This window comes from Oncorhynchus mykiss, chromosome 4 (assembly GCF_057628025.1).
Source record: "Oncorhynchus mykiss isolate SJ-2025 chromosome 4, ASM5762802v1, whole genome shotgun sequence".
In the NCBI taxonomy this organism is placed as follows: Eukaryota; Metazoa; Chordata; class Actinopteri; order Salmoniformes; family Salmonidae; genus Oncorhynchus; species Oncorhynchus mykiss.
This window is the reverse complement of record NC_143025.1, coordinates 36266949-36286025: the sequence shown is the minus strand read 5'-3', so window position 1 is coordinate 36286025 and position 19077 is coordinate 36266949. Positions and strand designations below refer to the sequence as shown.

Genomic DNA, 19077 nt, shown 5'->3' with positions numbered 1-19077 from the left:
GTTCCTTTTGTCCAGGTGAGAAAGGGCAGTGTGGAGTGCAATAGAGATTGCATCATCTGTGGATCTGTTGGTGTGGTATGTGAATTGGAGTGGGTCTAGGGTGTCCGGGAGGATGCTGTTGATGTGAGCCATGACCAGCCTTTCAAAGCACTTTATGGCTACCGTTGTGGTAATCATTTAGGGAGGTTACCTTCGCTTCCTTGTGCACAGGAAACTATGGTGGTCTGCTTGAAACATGTTGGTATTACAGACTCGGCCAGGGAGAGGTTGAAAATGTCAGTGAAGACACTTGCCAGTTGGTCCGCGCATGCTTTTGAGTACACGTCCTGGTAATCCGTCTGGCCCAGCGGCTTTGAATGTTGACCTGTTGAAAGGTTTTGTTCACATTGGCTGCCGAGAGGGTTATCACACAGTCATCCAGAACAGCTGGTGCTCTCGTGCATACTTAATTGTTGCTTGCCTCGAAGCAAGCATAAAAGGCATTTAGCTCGTCTGGTAGGCTAACGTCACTGGGCAGCTCGCGTCTGGGTTTGCCTTTGTAGTCCGTAATAGTTTTCAAGCACTGCCACATCCGACGAGCGTCAGAGCATGTGTCTAAATCCTGTATTGACCTTTGCTTGTTTGATGGTTCTTCTGAGTGCATAGCGGGATTTCTTATAAGTGCCTGGATTAGTCTCCCCCTCCTTGAAAGCGGAATCTCTAGCCTTTAGCTCGATGCAGATGTTGCCTGTAATCCATGGCTTTCCGGTTGGGATATGTATGTACAGTCACTGGAGACAATGTCATCGATGCACTTATTGATGAAGCCGATGACTGAGGTGGTGTATTCCTCAATGCCTTTGGATGAATCTCAAACATATTCCAGTCTGTGCTAGCAAAACAGTCCTGTAGTGTAGCAGCTGTGTCATCTGACCACTTCCTTATTGAGTGAGTCATTGGTACTTCCTGCTTTAGTTTTTGCTTGTAAGCAGGAATCAGGAGGATTTTATTGTGGTCAGATTTTCCAAATGGAGGGCAGGGGAGAGCTTTGTATGCATTTCTGTGTGTGGAGTAAAGGTGGTCTAGGATTTTTTTTTCTCTGGTTGCACATGTGACATGCTGGTAAAAATTAGCTAAAACTGATTTAAGTTTGCCTGCATGAAAGTCCCCGGCTGCTAGGAGCGCCACTTCTGGGTGAGCGTTTTCTTCTTTGCTTATGGCCTTATAGAGTTGGTTGAGAGTGTTCTTAGTGCCAGCATCCGTTCTGCGGTGTTAAATAGACTGCTATGAATAATATAGATGAGACCTCTCTTGGTAGATAGTGTGGTCTACAGCTTATCATTAGGTACTCTACCTCAGGCGAGCAATACCTTGAGACTTCTTTAATATTAGACATCGCGCACCAGCTGTTATTGACAAATAGACACACCACCCCTCGTCTTACCAGAGGTAGCGTCTCTGTTCTGCTGGTGCATGGAAAATCCCACTAGCTCTGTATTGTCCATATCGTCGTTCAGCCACGTCTCGGTGAAATATAAGATGTTATCGTTTTTTATTTCCCATTGGTAATGTAATCTTAATCGTAGGTTATACATTTTATCATACAATGATTGCACGTTAGCAAGAAGATCGATCTGCGGCCCCTTTTCCTGCGTCTTTTCTTCACACAATAGGCGGGGATCTGGGCCTGTTCAGGATATCCACCTATGAAGGCTATTCCATGTGAGAAATTGCCAAGAACCTGAAGATCTCGTACAACGCTGTGTACTACTCCCTTCACAGAACAGAGCGTACTGGCTCTAACCAGAATAGAAAGAGTGGGAGGCACCGGTGCACAACTGAGAAAGAGGACAAGTATATTAGAGTGTCTAGTTTGAGAATCAGACACCTCACAAGTCCTCAACTGGCAGCTTCATTAAATAGTACCTGCAAAACACCAGTCTCAACGTTAACAGTGAAGAGGCGACTCCAGGATGCTGGCACTCCTCTTTCTATTCTGGTTGCGCTGTTCTGTGAAGGGAGTAGTACACACCGTTGTACGATATCTTCAGTTTCTTGGCAATTTCTCTCATTGAATAGTTTCAACTGTTCTGCTGACCTGAGCCCTAGGACCATGCCCCAGGAATACCTGACATGACTCCTTGCTGTCCCCAGTCCACCTGACTGTGCTGCTGCTCCAGTTTCAACTGTTCTGCCTTATTATTATTCGACCATGCTGGTCATTTATGAACATTTGAACATCTTGGCCATGTTCTGTTAAAATTTCCACCCGGCACAGCCAGAAGAGGACTGGCCACCCCACATAGCCTGGTTCCTCTCTAGGTTTCTTCCTAGGGTTTGGCCTTTCTAGGGAGTTTTTCCTAGCCACCGTGCTTCTACACCTGCATTGCTTGCTGTTTGGGGTTTTAGGCTGGGTTTCTGTACAGCACTTTGAGATATCAGCTGATGTACGAAGGGCTATATAAATAAATTTGATTTGAATAGCCTTCATTTCTCAAAAGAAGAATAGACTGACCAGTTTCAAAAGAAACATATTTTTTTCTGGCAATTTTGAGCCTGTAATCAAATCCACAAATGCTGATGCTCCAGATACTCAACTAGTCTGAAGAAGGCCAGTTTCATTGCTTCTTTAATCAGAACTACAGTTTTCAGCTGTGCTAACATAATTGCAAAAGGGTTTTCTAATTAGCCTTTTAAAATGATAAACTTGGATTAGCTAACAACGTGCCATTGGAACACAGGAGTGACGGTTGCTGATAATGGGCCTCTGTACGCCTATGTAGATATTCCATCAAAAATCAGCCGACATTAACAATGTCTACACTGTATTTCTGATCAATTTTATGTTATTTTAATGGACAAAAATTGCTTTTCAAAAACAAGGACATTTCAAAGTGACCTCAAACTTTAACGGTGTTTGTATACACAACACTTTTTTCCCCCATTTTTATTTTTCATATACCTTTATTATTCCCTTAAACACTACCACCCCTCCCCAAATTGGAATAAACAAATAAACAATAACACTTAGCTTCTACTTCCAGCTTATACATACTATACACTTACAGACACAATCTATTTTACAATAGTTATATTTTGTTTTTAGTCCTGGCCTTCCTCTATTTCTGATGTCCATGCAGTTTGATTTCTATTTGCCATGTATTTGTAACTGTGCTATTTCACAAAAGTTCTGAACCTATATACATTTTACCTACTCCGTATGTTTTACGTTTTATCTTGTTATTATTAGTCCAACCACACTCCATTCAACCCCTCCAATCTATCTCGTCTCTTAACTTCTCGTAATTTTTCAACTGTGCTGTTATGCGTCACGGATGTACTGAACCTTTTTATTCTCATAGTTTCTACAGATTGCAATTTTCTTTTTTTTTTTGCTGAAACAATTAGTATTTTATTTATCTATGACTTTTTAATCACCCAGTATTGCTATCTGCAGCGTTAGCTCTAGGTACATGTTGCAATTCTTCAGCCATTCCTTGAACTATGACCAAAAATGAGCTACTTATGGACAGTACCATAAATTATGTTATGACTATGCCTCCGCGCAGCAAAATCTGCAGAGCTGGGAAGATTATATCCCATATGTGTGTGTGTCATTTTGCGTGTCAATTCATAAACCATGTGCCATGGAATCGGTACATCAAAAATCTCTTTCCGACTATTTTGCAACTTATATGGCACAGCTGTCAATTTATTTTTGGTCCTTAAATGAAACTGGTATATATTTTTATTTATGATAATTTCTTTAACCAATTTTGGTATTTTTCCCCCTTCCACTTGCCTTTTCCATTTTTGTGGCAATGGTGCAATTAGTTCATCCTCTGAGGCTGTGGAGGAATTCTAATTGTGGATTTAAAATAATTATCCAAAGTGTAATTCATAACTTACCATGCTCAAAGGGATATTAAATGTCTCCTTTTATTTTACCCATATACCAATAGGTGTCCTTCTTTGAGAGGCATTGGAAAACTGCCCTGGTTTTTGGTTGAATTTGTTTTTTTATTTACCTTTTTATTTAACTAGGCAAGTTCGTTTAGAACAAATTCTTATTTTCAATGACTCATTCTGCCCCTGAATACGGCAGTTAACTCACTGTTCCACGGTAGGCCGTCATTGTAAATAAGAATTTGTTCTTAACTGACTTGCCTAGTTAAATAAAGGTGTAAAAAAAAAAACAATAACATTTGAGGTACAGAGATGCGGTAGTCCTTCAAAAATCATGTTGAACACTATTGCAACAAAGCAATTTTTTTTTACTCCTGAACTTATTTAGGCTTGCCATAACAAAGGGGTTGAATACTTATTGATTTGACATTTCAGCTTTTTAATGAATTTGTAAACATTTTGAAAAACACAATTCCACTATGACATTATGGGGTATTTTGTGTAGGCCAGAGACACAAAAATCCAACATTTTAAGCCATTTTAAATTGAGGTTGTAACACAACAAAATGTGAAAAAAAGCCAAGGGGTGTGAATACTTTCTGAAGGCACTGTATGTCTATTTTGTTTTTGTAACCCTGGTTGTCCTGAAATGAAAATGGTTAAATATAAGGGCTGTACATGCAGATAAATGAAAGTCCGATAAATGAAAAGACGATTTTTGGGACTGATAGGGTTAAGTTTTTATAAAATATTTTCCTCAACATTTTGATGGTTGTGTTTTGGCTAGGCTACTTTGAAACAAGGTAAGACGTGCTTCAAAAGCAAAGAGTTTTTAAAGAACTAAGTTTGTTTAAATAAATAGTTTCATTTTGCTTGACTGCCTTCGCTCAGATTCAAGGTGGGTGATGTGCGGTGTGCAACATGCATGGTCCTTCACTCTGGTCTTGTGACCATTCTAAACGAACCATGGCCCGAGTATGTCGACAGAATCAAATTTATAGACGTTAATGTTAATTATCCTTCATTATAAACTGGGTGGTTCGAGCCCTGAATGCTGATTTTTGACAGCCGTGGCATATCAGACCATTTACCACGGGTATGACCAGACATTTTATCTTTTATGCTCTAATTATGTTGGTAACCAATTTAGTAGCAGTAAGGCACCTCGGGGGGGGTTGTGGTATATTGCCAATATATCATGGCTAAGGGCTCTGTCCAGGCTTTCCGCGATGCACCGTGCCTAAGAACAGCCTTCGCCATGCTATATTGGCCATATACATCACCCCCTCGTGCCTTCATTAGATTTTGTCAAGCATGACTGGCATTCAGCTATATTTGAGTGATTTAAGGCTCATTGAAGTTTGGCTACATTTTCTGGCACCTCCGTTATGTCAGCATCTTTTTCGACACGAGGCTGTAGCTAATTTGCATGTCACCTACACTTTGACATGTAGACAATTTTATTTATGTAGGCCTACATGGAAAATTTACTTGAATATTATTCAAATATTGACCTCTGCTCCAATTCTGATTGGAGTATTGGTTTGATATATTTTTATTTTATTTTCCCGGGCAAAAGGAGAGGTGTTAACTTCTTATGGGCAGGTGGGATGGTAGCGTCCCACCTGGCCAACATCCGGTGAAATTGCACAGCGCGAAATTCAAAAATACCAAATTAAAATATTTAACATTCTTGAAAATGTGTTATACATCAAAATAAAGCTCAACTTCTTGTTAATCCAGCCGCTGTGTCAGATTTCAAAAAGGCTTTACGGCGAAAGCAAACCATGCGATTATCTGAGGACAGCGCCCTGCACACAAACACATGAAAATCATATTTCAACCAGGCAGGTGCGCCACAAAAGTCAGAAATAGCGCTATAATTCATGCCTTATCTTTGAAGATCTTCTGTTGGCACTCCAATGTCCCAGAAACATCACAAATGGTCCTTTTGTTCAATAATGTCCTTCTTTATGGCCCAAAAATATTTTTGGGACATTTTTATTTGGCACGTTTGATTCAGAAATACTTTTTAGGCATGTTGGGCGAGTTGAAACCGGTGTATCTAATAAGTTACCTGTAAACTTGGTCCAAACATTTCAAACAACGTTCCTAATCGAACCTCAGGTACCCTAAAGCGTAAATAATGGATAAAATTAAAGACTGAATAAACTGTTTCTAATCCCGGATGAAAACAACGAAGCGCGCTCCAGTTCACGCGAATCAAAACAGTTGTGACACTTACAATGAATAGGACTACTTAATTTCTCAAAAGAAAAACATCAAACAATTTCTTAAGACTGTTGACATCTCGTGGTGGCCATAGGAACTGCATCCAGGTTCCTAATAATAAGGGTATCCCATAGAAAACAATTGGAAAATCCTATGACCTCAATTTTTTTACCCCCCTGGATGGTTTGTCCTCGGGGTTTCGCCTGCCATATTAGTTCTGTAATACTCACAGACATTATTTTAACAGTTTTAGAAACTTTAGAGTTTTCTATTCTGTATGCATATCCTAGCTTCTGGGCCTGAGTAGTAGGCAGTTTACTTTGGGCACACTTTTCATCCGGAGATGAAAATACTCCCCCCTATCCAAGAGAGGTTAATGTTGAGCCCTGAGCTTGTGTGTTCTATGCAAGGCAAGTATTCCTCTCGAGGCGCATTCAAGTTGTGTGCCATAAGGAGTAAAACATGCATTCATGCTCATGCATTCCCTTTTTTGTTTTAGTTTTAGTTTGTACCCCTTTTTCTTCACAATTTCTTGGTATCCAGTTGGTAGTTAGTCTTGTCTTATCGCTGAATTTCCCGTACGGACTCGGGAGAGGCGATGGCCGAGAGTGGTGCGTCCTCCGAAACACAACCCAACCAAGCCGCACTGCTTCTTGACACAATGCTCTCTTAACCCGGAAGCCAGCCACACCAATGTGTCGGATGAAACACTGCACCTGGCGACCGTGTCAGCGATGGGACAGGGACATCCCTGCCGGCCAAACCCTCCCCTAATCCTTCACGACGCTGGGCAAATTGTGCGCCGCCCCATGGGTCTCCCGGTCGCGGCCGGCTGTAACAGAGCCTGGACTCGAACCCAGAATCTCTAGTGTCACAGCTAACACTGCGATGCAGCGGGAAGCCCTTGTAAACATGCATTCTGACAAGCGGTCAATGCACAACAATTCTTGCAATCATGGGGAAAACAGCAGTTTTTATGGCCTTTGTTAAAAAAATATCATTTTTCTGTAAAATGTGTATTTAGACTCCGTATAGGCCTTTAAAATAATTTTGTTTTACATTATTTAAACTCTACTCTACAGAGTTTCCCAAAATATGCACCTGATGCCAGCCATTTCATGTGACGGAGATTAACATTAGAAACTTAGAGGGAACATTTTTATATGTAACAACTAGGATGGGTTGTTAATGTGACTAGGATTGTGCCTTTGGCTTCTGGACAACCAAAGAAAGTTGATATGAAAACCAGTAGGACAGAAATGCTGTAAAACGTTTATTTTTATTAGCTTAGCTGTTCGCTGCTTCGTGCTGCTCCACTCTCTCCCACTGCTTCCTGCAGCCTCCGTCTGTGAGTTGCCTAGCAGCAAGTCTCCACTCTGGCTTGCTCACTCTGAGTAGAGACAGGCATTAGTTGATGTAAGTAAGCTACTTTCTAGCTCTATAAAATCACTGTACTTTATTTTAGGCAAAATAATGATTCTGGTCCATCAAGACACTGTTCCTGTTTTATGACTGACACAATTTCTTAAATTCTGACACCAATTTAATTCCGCAAAACTTTGCAAATGAACATAGACTAAGCATGACCAGTCAAATTTATTTTCAGATGCTAACTGGAGTCGAGCATGGTTTCTGTCTGCCAAATTAGTACGACAGTCAGGCAACCTCCTTAGTGCAGTCAAAGTAAAACTGAGAAGTTGGGCTTGGGCAGCCACAAGCCATAGCTGACTCCATTGAGTTCACAGTACCACCAAAGCTGTTATCTGTGGTACAACCTCAGTCCCTTCTAAATTCCTATTGTGTCAAATCAGCCTCAAGTCCATTATGTGTGAGATGGCACTGTCGAACCTGATTAAACATCATTGAGCAAGCAAACGCTGAGACGAGGACACAGAGGGATGAGAGCCGTGAGCACACAGGCCAGTCAAGAGTGAAGAAATGGTCTCGAGAGAGCAGAGGATGTCCCGCGATCCAACAGGCCAGATGTGAGAGCTTGCAAGTGTAATTTTGGGCAAGCAGAACCTCATTGCTGCAGATCACCTTTGGGTTTCAACAAATTATTATTTTTTAATCGATTGAAATCCAATCTAGTGGGGGTGGGCTTAGAGGCGGGTGCGTGTCTAGAAACCTTCGATTGGTCACTTACACTGGAGTGATGGACAAACAAACATGCTTACCCTTGGCCAGTCCAGTGTTGTGTGATTGCATGACATCAAACAGATACATGTGCTTCAGAGCCGGCTGTTTAGCTTGCTAGCCAGCTTGAACAGTAAGCACAGAACGACTTGGAAACCGCTTCAACTTGAAACATGAGCACAGTTATTGGGAAATAAATACATAGCTATACTATACCTTGAGTTGAGTGGAATCTACTTGCTAAAGTTAGCCAGTTTGTTTGTAAGACAAAGCAGACTGTCTTTTCTAACTAAGTAACACCATAGTCCACCACTAGCTAATGTTTTTTCTTCACCTTTCCAGGAAGTGTCTGGTGTGTGTTTACTTGATATGAGGGCGTTAACCCCAATGTATCAAATCATAGGTGGAGGATGGACATAATGTGGCTGTGCTCTAACAAGTTCACTCATCATACACTAGGTCCTGGCCATAATTAAATATAGCTAAATCTAAAGACTCCATTGTTGGGAATAACATGTAATCCGTTAGTTACCTGTCCAAAATTGTAATCGGTAACATAACTTTAGGATTACCCAAACTCTGTAACAATCTGATTACATTCAGTTACTTTTAAATTACTTTCCCCTTATGAGGCATTGGAAGAAGACAAAAATGAATGTCCCAATTGAACGACATCTATTGCAGGATAAATCAATGTTAAAGTTTACATGGCTGTCCATATGTAGATGTTAATCAAGGCAGAGGGTGGCTACTTTGAAAAATCTCAAATGTATTTTAATTTAACACATTTTTTGGTTACTACATGATTCCATATGTGTTATTTCATAGTTTTGATGTCTTCACTATTATACTACAATGTAGAAAATAGTAATAATAAAGAATAACCCTTCAATGAGTGGGTGTGTCAACTTTTGACTGGTACTTACAGTTGAAGTCGAAGTTTACATACACTTAGGTTGGAGTCTTTAAAGCTTGTTTTTCAGCCACTCCACAAATTTCTTGTTAACAAACTATAGTTTTGGCAAGTCGGTTAGGACATCTACTTTGTGCATGACACAAGTCATTTTTACAACAATTATTTGCACAGATTATTTAACTTAATTCACTGTATCACAATTCCAGTGGTTCAGAAGTTTACATAAACTAAGTTGACTGTGCCTTTAAACAGCTTGGAAAATTCCAGAAAATTATGTCATGGCTTTAGAAGCTTCTGATAGGCTAATTTACATAATTTTTGTCAATTGATGGTGTACCTGTGAATGTATTTCAAGGCCTACCTTCAAACTCAGTGCCTCTTTGCTTGACATCATGGGAAAATCAAAATAAATCTGCCAAGACCTCAGGAACTAAAAATTGTGGACCTCCACAAGTCTGGTTCATCCTTGGGAGAAACTTCCAAATGCCTGAAGGTACCACGTTCATCTATACAAACAATAGCAGCAAGTATAAACACCATGGGACCACGCAGCTGTCATACCTGGGACGGCAGGTAGCTTAGTGGCTAGAGCGCTGGAAGGTTGCAAGATCAAATCCCTGAGCTGACGAGGTAAAAATCTGTCGTTCTGCCCCTGAACACGGCAGTTAACCCACTGTCCCTAGGCCGTCAATGAAAATACGAATTTGTTCTTAACTGACTTGCGTAGTTGGATAAATAAGATACTGCTCAGGAAGGACACGCATTCTGTATCCTAGAGATGAACATGCTTTGGTGCGAAACGTGCAAATCAATCCCAGAACAGCAGCAAAGGACATTGTGAAGATGCTGGAGGAAACAGGTACAAAGTATCTATATCCACAGTAAAACGAGTCCTATACTGACATAACCTGAAAGGCCGCTCAGCAAGGAAGAAGCCACTGCTCCAAAACCACCATAAAAAAAATCTAGACTACGGTTTGCAACTGCACATCTGGACGAAGACAGGACATTTTTCCCAAAAAGTACAATGTTCTGATGAAACAAAAATAGAACTGTTCAGCCATTATGACCATCGCTATGTTTGGAGGAAAAAGGGGGAGGCTTGCACACACCATCCCAACCGTGAAGCACGAGGGTGGCAGCGAGGGTGGCAGCATCATGTTGTGGGGGTTCTTTGCTGCAGGAGGGACTGGTGCACTTCACAAAATAGATGGCTCCATGAGGAAGGAAAATTATGTGGATATATTGAAGCAACATCTCAAGACATCAGTCAGGAAGTTAAAGCTTGGTCGCAAATGGGTCTTCCAAATGGACAATGACCCCAAGCATACTTCCAAAGGTGTGGCAAAATGGCTTAAGGACAGCAAAGTCAAGGTATTGGAGGGGCCATCACAAAGCCCTAACCTCAATCCTATAGAACATTTTTGGGCAGAACTGAAAAGCGTGTGCGAGCAAGGAGGCCTACAAACCGGACTCAGTTACACCAGCTCTGTCAGGAGGAATGGGCCAAAATTCACCCAACTTATTGTGGGAAGCTTGTGGAAGGCTACCCAAAACGTTTGACCCAAGGTAAACAATTTAAAGGCAATGCTACCGAATCTTAATTGAGTGCATGTGAACTTCTGACCCACTGGGAATGTGATGAACGAAATTAAAGCAGAAATAAATAATTCTCAACTGTTATTCTGACATTTCACATTCTTAAAATAAAGTGGTGACCCTACCTGACCTAAGACAGGGAATTTATACTTGGATTAAATGTCAGGAATTGTGAGTTTAAATGTATTTGGCTAAGGTGTATGTAAACTTCCGACTTCAAGTGTGTATATATATATATGTGTGTGTGTGTGTATACGGACGGACGGGAGTACAAGTATTTGATACACTTCCGATTTTGCAGGTTTTCCTACTTACAAAGCATGTAAAAGTGACATTTTTATCATAGGTACACTTCAACTGTGAGAGACGGAATCTAAAACAAAAATCCAGAAAATCACATTGTATGATTTTTTTTTTATTAATTAATTAGCATTTTATTGCATGACACAAGTATTTGATCACCTACCAACCAGTAAGATTTCCTGGCTCTCACAGACCTGTTTGTTTTGCTTTAAGAAGCCCTCCTGTTCTCAACTCATTACCTCTATTAATGCACCTGTATAAAAGACACCTGTCCACACACTCAATCAAACAGACTCCAACCTTTCCACAATGGCCAAGACCAGAGAGCTGTGTGAGGACATCACACAGCTATCTGGGATGGGCTACAGGACAATAGGCAAGCAGCTTGGTGAGAAGGCAACAACTATTGGCGCAATTATTAGAAAATGGAAGAAGTTCAAGATGACGGTCAATCACTCTCGTTCTGGGGCTCCATGCAAGATCTCACCTCGTGGGGCATCAATGATCATGAGGAAGGTGAGGGATCAGCCCAGAACTACACGGCAGCACCACAGTCTCAAAGAAAACCATTTGTAACACACTACGCCGTCATGGATTAAAATCCTGCAGCGCACGCAAGGTCCCCCTGCTCAAGCTAGCGCATGTCCAGGCACGTCTGAAATTTGCCAATGACCATCTGGATGATACAGAGGAGGAATGGGAGATGGTCATGTGGTCTGATGAGACAAAAATAGAGCTTTTTGGTCTAAACTCCACTCGCTGTGTTTGGAGGAAGAAGAAGGATGAGTACAACCCCAAGAACACCATCCCAACCGTGAATCATGGAGGTGGAAACATCATTCTTTGGGGATGCTGTTCTGCAAAGGGGACAGGATGACTGCACTGTATTGAGGGGAGGATGGATGGGGCCATGTATCGCGAGATCTTGGCCAACAACCTTCCCTCAGTAAGAGCATTGAAGATGGGTCGTGGCTGGGTCTACCAGCATGACGACCCGAAACACACAGCCAGGGCAACTAAGGAGTGGCTCCGTAAGAAGCATCTCAAGGTCCTGGAGTGGCCTAGCCAGTCTCCAGACCTGAACCCAATAGAACAGCTTTGGAGAGAGCTGAAAGTCCGTATTGCCCAGCGACAGCACCGAAACCTGAAGGATCTGGAGAAGGTCTGTATGGAGGAGTGGGCCAAAATCCCTGCTGCTGTGTGTGCAAACCTGGTCATGAACTACAGGAAACGTATGAACTCTGTAATTGCAAGTAAAGATTTCTGTACCAAATATTAAGTTCTGCTTTTCTGATGTATGAAATACTTATGTCATGTAATAAAATGCAAATTAATTACTTAAAAATCATACAATGTGATTTTCTTGATTTTTGTTTTAGATTCTGTCTTTCACAGTTGAAGTGTACCTATGATAAAAATTAGACCTCTACATGCTTTGTAAGTAGGAAATACTACTGATTTTGCAGGTTATCAAATACTTGTTCTCCCCACTGTATAAAAACACACAAACAAGTCAAAAAATGTATGTAGTGGAAGTAGCAACTACATTCACTACAGATCGACCCTTTTAAGTATTTCAAAACTGTGCTAGTTTCAGCATGTGTCATTAGACTAATGGATTTAAAAGAAAATGTATCCGCAATAATTTGTTTGAGCAATAAGACCTACTTATTCCCACGGCTGGGGTCCTCACTATGCAGCCGTTATGTGCTCATTTTTCACTGGCTGTCCACAGGTTTAAAAAAATAGGCATCTTAAACTTCTTGAAGTCAACCATTTTTGGGTTCAAATTCACGTTTTAGATTTGTTAACAGCCATCCGCAACAACCACAATCCGTAAGTCGCAAATAGCTAAATGAGAGAGCAGCAGTGTGATTCACATCAATGCGCTATGTAGATATCAATAATGTGATATCTGTATCGCCGTAGACTACACACCACTGTCATCCTTACCGCCAAGTGTTTATTAAAGTTGGATTGTCTTTGGATCTTGACAGCAGTTGCACCATTGGAAGATATACCTTGAACTATAGCCAAAAAATGCCTGTTCCTGCACCTTTCCTGCGATCGATCAGAAACATTTGGTGTCGCCGCAGTGGTCTCTGACTTGTGGTCAGACTCGCTCAGGTGGAACAAATTTAAACTTATGCCTTTTTTCAATTTTGATTTGAATGTCATTGAGAAAACAACAGAAGTGTCAAAGATTTTTTTCTAACAAAAATAATTTCTGAATAATCATCTTAGTATTTCAAAAGTATCTAATCTGATTACTATATTTTTCCTGTTAATGTATTTGTTACTTTTTTTTTTGTAATCCCTTACATGTAAATCTCCCCAACCCTGCATGTGGGTACACAAATAATAATGGAATGATGGTAACATTGAAACATCGATAGAACGGTAGGATTTAATATTTAGGGTATTTATTAAGCCCAAGTGGTGCGCACACAAAGCATATGTTTAAAAAAAATGTTTTATAATTATGGAGACACGAAGGGGAGACCCTTCTACATTAACAGTACATAACCAGTTACAAATAATAGAATGTAAACTGAAATGAATGATTAGCCAGCTAAACTCAGGTTAACGTAATGATTGGCCACACATTCAAAGGAGGACTGAGGACAAGCACCGCCATGCATTCTCCAAACATTTAATTGAGGAAAACCGATTTGTTTTATAGTAATTGTCTGATTTGGGAACTACCATTGTCTCTGAAATTAGTGTAAATTTATTTCAATTTGGCATTTATTTTAGTGGTATTGATTACAGGCAGTAATACAGAAGTTAAATCGAAGGTAGTCTCATCAGCTGTTATCAGCAATCTAGAGCCATCTGTGGAAAGAGCACAAAGTAGATCAAAGATTTACTGAACAAAAATCTAAATGAAACATGCAACACATTTTTCTGAGCTACAGTTCATATAAGGAAATTATCAATTTCCTTATGTCTATTATAGTCTATTTAAATAAATTAGGCCCCAATCTGGATTTCGAATTATTGGGCAGGGGCGCAGACATGGGTGGGCCTGAAGGCATAGGCCCACACACTTGGGAGACTGGCCCACCCACTGGGGAGCAAGACCCAACCAATCGGAATTAGTTTTTTTCCCACAAAGTGCTTTGTTACAGACATAAATACTCCTCAATTTCATCAGCAGTCCGGGTGACTGGTCTCAGACGATCCCGCGGGTGAAGAACCTGGATGTGAAGGTCCTGGGCTGGCCTGGTTACACATGGTCTGCGGTTGTGAGGCTGGTTGGACATACTGCCTAAATCTGTGGTACACAACTGCACCTTTTAGTGGCCTTTTATTGTCCCCAGCACAAGGTGCACCTGTGTAATTATCATGTTGTTTAATCAGCTTCTTGATATACCACACCTGTCAGGTGGATGGATTATCTTGGCCAAGGAGAAATGCTCACTAACAGGGATGTATACAAATTTGTACACAAAATGCGATGAATAGGCTTTTTGTGCATATGGAACATTAATGGTATATTTATTTAAGCTTATGAAACATGTGACCAACACTTTACATGTTGCATTCATATTTTTGTTCAGTGTGTGTGTATATATATTGACATGCAAAACAAAAATCCCTCTCAAAAATCTCTCTCGACCCCGCTGTCTGTGCGCTCGCGAGACCCATCCTCTGCTTGCTGGACCACATTCTGTGCTCTTGACTGGTCTGTGGCACTCATTTTCTGCTCGCAGGAGCCCGCTCTCCACTCAGTGTTTGCTTGCTCAATGATGGACTTTAGAGGCTGATTTGACGCCATAAGTTCCTGGGCGAAGACCGATATGAGAAGAATGAACTCTGGCCACAGGTTTAGTAATAGTAAAACTAAGACAGAACAGAGGCCTGGAATCATGAGCTGTAGGAATGTAGTGTTGGTTGATGAGGAGGAATGAGAAGTCCTGTAGTTCCGCAGACTGTCCTGTAGAGGACAACAAACACTAAGGAGAGAACATGGGGGAGTGGGATGACGAGTTATTTAGTACATTTTTATTTTAGACAATAACAGCAAATGTGTATATATTTTTTTAACCTTTAATTAACTAGGCAAGTCAGTTAAGAACAAATTCTTATTTTCAATGATGGCCTAGGAACAGTAGATTAACTGCCTTGTTCAGGGGCAGAAGGACAGATTTTTGCCTTGTGATTTCGGGGATTCCATTTTGCAACTTTTCGGTTACTAGTCCAATGCTCTAACCACTAGGCTACTTGCCGCCCCAAGTATAGTGCGGCATGGGAGGTGATTTCCATGTTGATTTATTTTGTTCATTTCCTCATTGCTGACCTTCTTCCCTCATTTTATTTTCTCTTTTACTCACCTGGATGACCCTTGGGTAAGAGCCTTCCTACAATCTCTGCCCTCTAACCTATGACTTTACAGGTCACACCTTTTGACAATGGAATATAAATATCCATAAAAGCTTTTATTTACCTGAAATTCAGCTCTGTGAAATGCTCTTTGCAGGACATTCTTTCTCACTGGATCTGATATGAATGTAGCCTACAGAAATAACATATTTTGTGTTAAATCTCAGGAATGTATAAAACAAAAAAAACAGGCTCATGGAGATTCCGGTTCCATTTGTCAAAGAATGAGCTTTGGGCAATGTTGTTGCAACGTTGTTGTGGTGACGTTACCACAGAGCGTGTCCCTCTTTTGGTCCACTTCCTCAAACCTCTCCAATCCCCTCTATTGCTCCCATACTATTAGTGGACCTTGCTTGGGTCAAACAGCCTCCTCTAACCCTAACCTAAAGTTAAGTCAATCCAACCATGGCCCTCCTATGTCTCCCTTTGACCTATGAATGCAGCAAACACATTACATGTTCTGTCGTGAATGTTTTGTTGAATGCTAAACTGAAAGCTAAGCTTGTGATTTGGGCTAACCTTTTCTCCACGCTATCTATAGGGGCCCCTTTGTAAGGTTTAAAGTGTGAGCCATGGTGGTAAGATTGACCCTAGTCTCAGTCTCCTATAATGCTGCTCTTCCCTGGTTTTACCCACATTGGTCATAACTACAATCTACTATGTGAGATAGTGTATGTCTATGATGTTGGTACTGTAGATCTATGAGTGGTGAACATCAGTGGGTTCCTGTACAGGTAATGGGATGTTGCTAACGCTAGTCCCTGACTCTCTCCCCTTGTCAGATCGCTCTCTTAAAGCTAGCGTCCCCTGGTACAGTGACTGGAGGGACACACTAACGGAACTCAGCACCTCCAAGCACTACACAGGTACCTGTACTCTCACCTCACCTCACCTGGCCCACAGGTGTATGGGGGGAGGGCCCTCCCTCTTTTCTCCGTTTACAGCTATCCCTCCCTCCGTTCCTCCCTCCCTCCTAACTGTGTAGCAGACTGTCCTTTTCTCCTCTCTAGTCTCTCCGTAGCAGACCCGTGTAGTGAACTCTACCATCTCTCCTTATTCTCTCTGCTCTCTCAAGGTAGTAGCTTCAGATGTCCATATCAGGGATGTGATTTTTTTTACATTTTCTTCTTCTGATCAATCAGCAATTCCTGCCTTTCTTACATTTTCTTCCATGTATAAGCAAAAATCAAACATTTCCTGATTTTACTACGTTGCCCTGATCACATCCCTGCATATGTTTGTGTACTTTTCCATATAAGGATGTGTACTCTATACTGGTTGTCTCAGAAATGGTCTTGTTATGCGGGTTCAGGAAGTTCGAGCTCATTAGAGCTCATTCAGGAAGTTAGAGCTCATTTTGATATAATCTTGGTAATGGAACCATCTTTCCCTGCATCCTACACCAAAAGGAAGAACATTGGACACATAAAATAGTCTCTTCATATACACTGCTCAAAAAAATAAAGGGAACACTAAAATACACATCCTAGATCTGAATGAATGAAATATTCTTATTAAATACTTTTTTCTTTAAAATAATTGTTGTGATTTTGTTGTCAACACATTCCACTATCAATGGAAATCAAATTTATCAACCCATGGAGGTCTGGATTTGGAGTCACACTCAACATTAAAGTGGAAAACCACACTACAGGCTGATCCAACTTTGATGTAATGTCCTTTAAAACAAGTCAAAATGAGGCTCAGTAGTGTGTGTGGCCTCCACGTGCCTTTATGACCTCCCTACAATGCCTGGGCATGCTCCTGATGAGGTGGCGGATGGTCTCCTGAGGGATCTCCTCCCAGACCTGGACTAAAGAATCCGCCTGGACAGTCTGTGGTGCAACGTGGCGTTGGTGGATGGAGCGAGACATGATGTCCCAGATGTGCTCAATTGGATTCAGGTCTGGGGAACGGGTGGGCCAGTCCATAGCATCAATGCCTTCCTCTTGCAGGAACTGCTGACACACTCCAGCCACATGAGGTCTAGCATTGTCTTGCATTAGGAGGAACCCAGGGCCAACCGCACCAGCATATGCTCTCACAAGGGGTCTGAGGATCTCATCTCGGTACCTAATGGCAGTCAGGCTACCTCTGGCGAGCACATGGAGGGCTGTGCGGACAAAGAAATGCCACCCCACACCATGACTGACCCACCGCCAAACCGGTCATGCTGGAGGATGTTGCAGGCAGCAGAACGTTCTCCACGTCGTCTCCAGACTCTGTCACGTCTGTCACATGTGCTCAGTGTGAACCTGCTTTCATCTGTGAAGAGCACAGGGCGCCAGTGGTGTTCTCTGGCAAATGCCAAACGTCCTGCACGGTGTTGGACTGTAAGCACAACCCCCACCTGTGGACGTCGGGCCCTCATACCACCCTCATGGAGCCCTCACGGGCCCTCACGGGCCCTCATACCACCCTCATGGAGTCTGTTTCTGACTAACCATGTGTATGTGACAAATAAAATTTGATTTGATTTTGACTGTTTGAGCAGACACATGCACATTTGTGGCCTGCTGGAGGTCATTTTGCAGGGCTCTGGCAGTGCTCCTCCTTGCACAAAGGCGGACGTAGCGGTCCTGCTGCTGGGTTGTTGCCCTCCTACGGCCTCCTCCACGTCTCCTGATGTACTGGCCTGTCTCCTGGTAGCGCCTCCATGCTCTGGACACTACGCTGACAGACACAGCAAACCTTCTTGCCACATCTCGCAGTGATGTGCCATCCTGGATGAGCTGCACTACCTGAGCCACTTGTGTGGGTTGTAGACTCCGTCTCATGCTACCACTAGAGTAGCCAGCATTCAAAAGTGACCAAAACATCAGCCAGGAAGCATAGGAACTAAGAAGTGGTCTGTGGTCACCACCTGCAGAACCACTCCTTTATTGGGGGTGTCTTGCTAATTGCCTATAATTTCCACCTGTTGTCTATTCCATTTGCACAACAGCATGTGACATTTATTGTCAATCAGTGTTGCTTCCTAAGTGGACAGTTTGATTTCACAGAAGTGTGATTGACTTGGAGTTGCATTGTGTTGTTTAAGTGTTCCCTTTATTTTTTTGAGCAGTGTATAAAGGATGGGTGTAAAGTGGGATGATTTAGTCAGTGTTCTTCTGTCTCCCATTTATACATAATTGGCCTAGGCCTATATCTAAATCCCAGGATATTAGATAGGGTGTCTTGTAAGATATCTGCATTCCAGAGTCCTGAGACTTGAGGAGCCAGTGGAAATGGAAACTATGCTTTCTATCTTAGGCTGTTTGAAGTCAGGGTGGGGAATTGTTTATGTCCTGAACACTTCCTGTACTCTCACTTCTGTGGTCTCAGTCAATTAAATTTTATTTATACAGGTCCCAAAGTGCCTTACAGTCATACATACGCCCCCTAATTGGCTATGGCCTATTGCTTTCTGAGCCGCATCTCTGGGCACTCGGACTTCCCCCCGGCATTAACTCTTACTCCAAGTTAAAGGGGTTTCTCTCAAACAGTGAATTAAAAGTTGATAACAGGGAATTGGAATTGATTCAAAACAGAAAGCTTTAAACTGAGATGAATCTTGACTGCTGTGTGCTTCTCAGTTACTGAGATCACTCACTGAACTAACTGAAGTGAGCTCTCTGTTG

The 19077-nt window shown here is 41.8% G+C and overlaps 1 protein-coding gene across 2 annotated transcripts in view; it reads left to right on the top strand.

Annotated features, from left to right (window-relative positions):
* LOC110521746 (trafficking protein particle complex subunit 8) overlaps positions 1-19077 on the top strand; it is an 85717-nt gene that overhangs the window by 18724 nt on the left and 47916 nt on the right. The window contains exon 3 of one of the 2 annotated variants that reach the window (XM_036969359.2): positions 16240-16323. The exons of the other annotated variant lie outside the window; for it this stretch is intronic. Coding sequence (XP_036825254.2) covers positions 16240-16323 — 84 coding nt within the window. The remainder of the gene's footprint in view (positions 1-16239; positions 16324-19077) is intronic. 2 annotated transcript variants of the gene reach the window in all.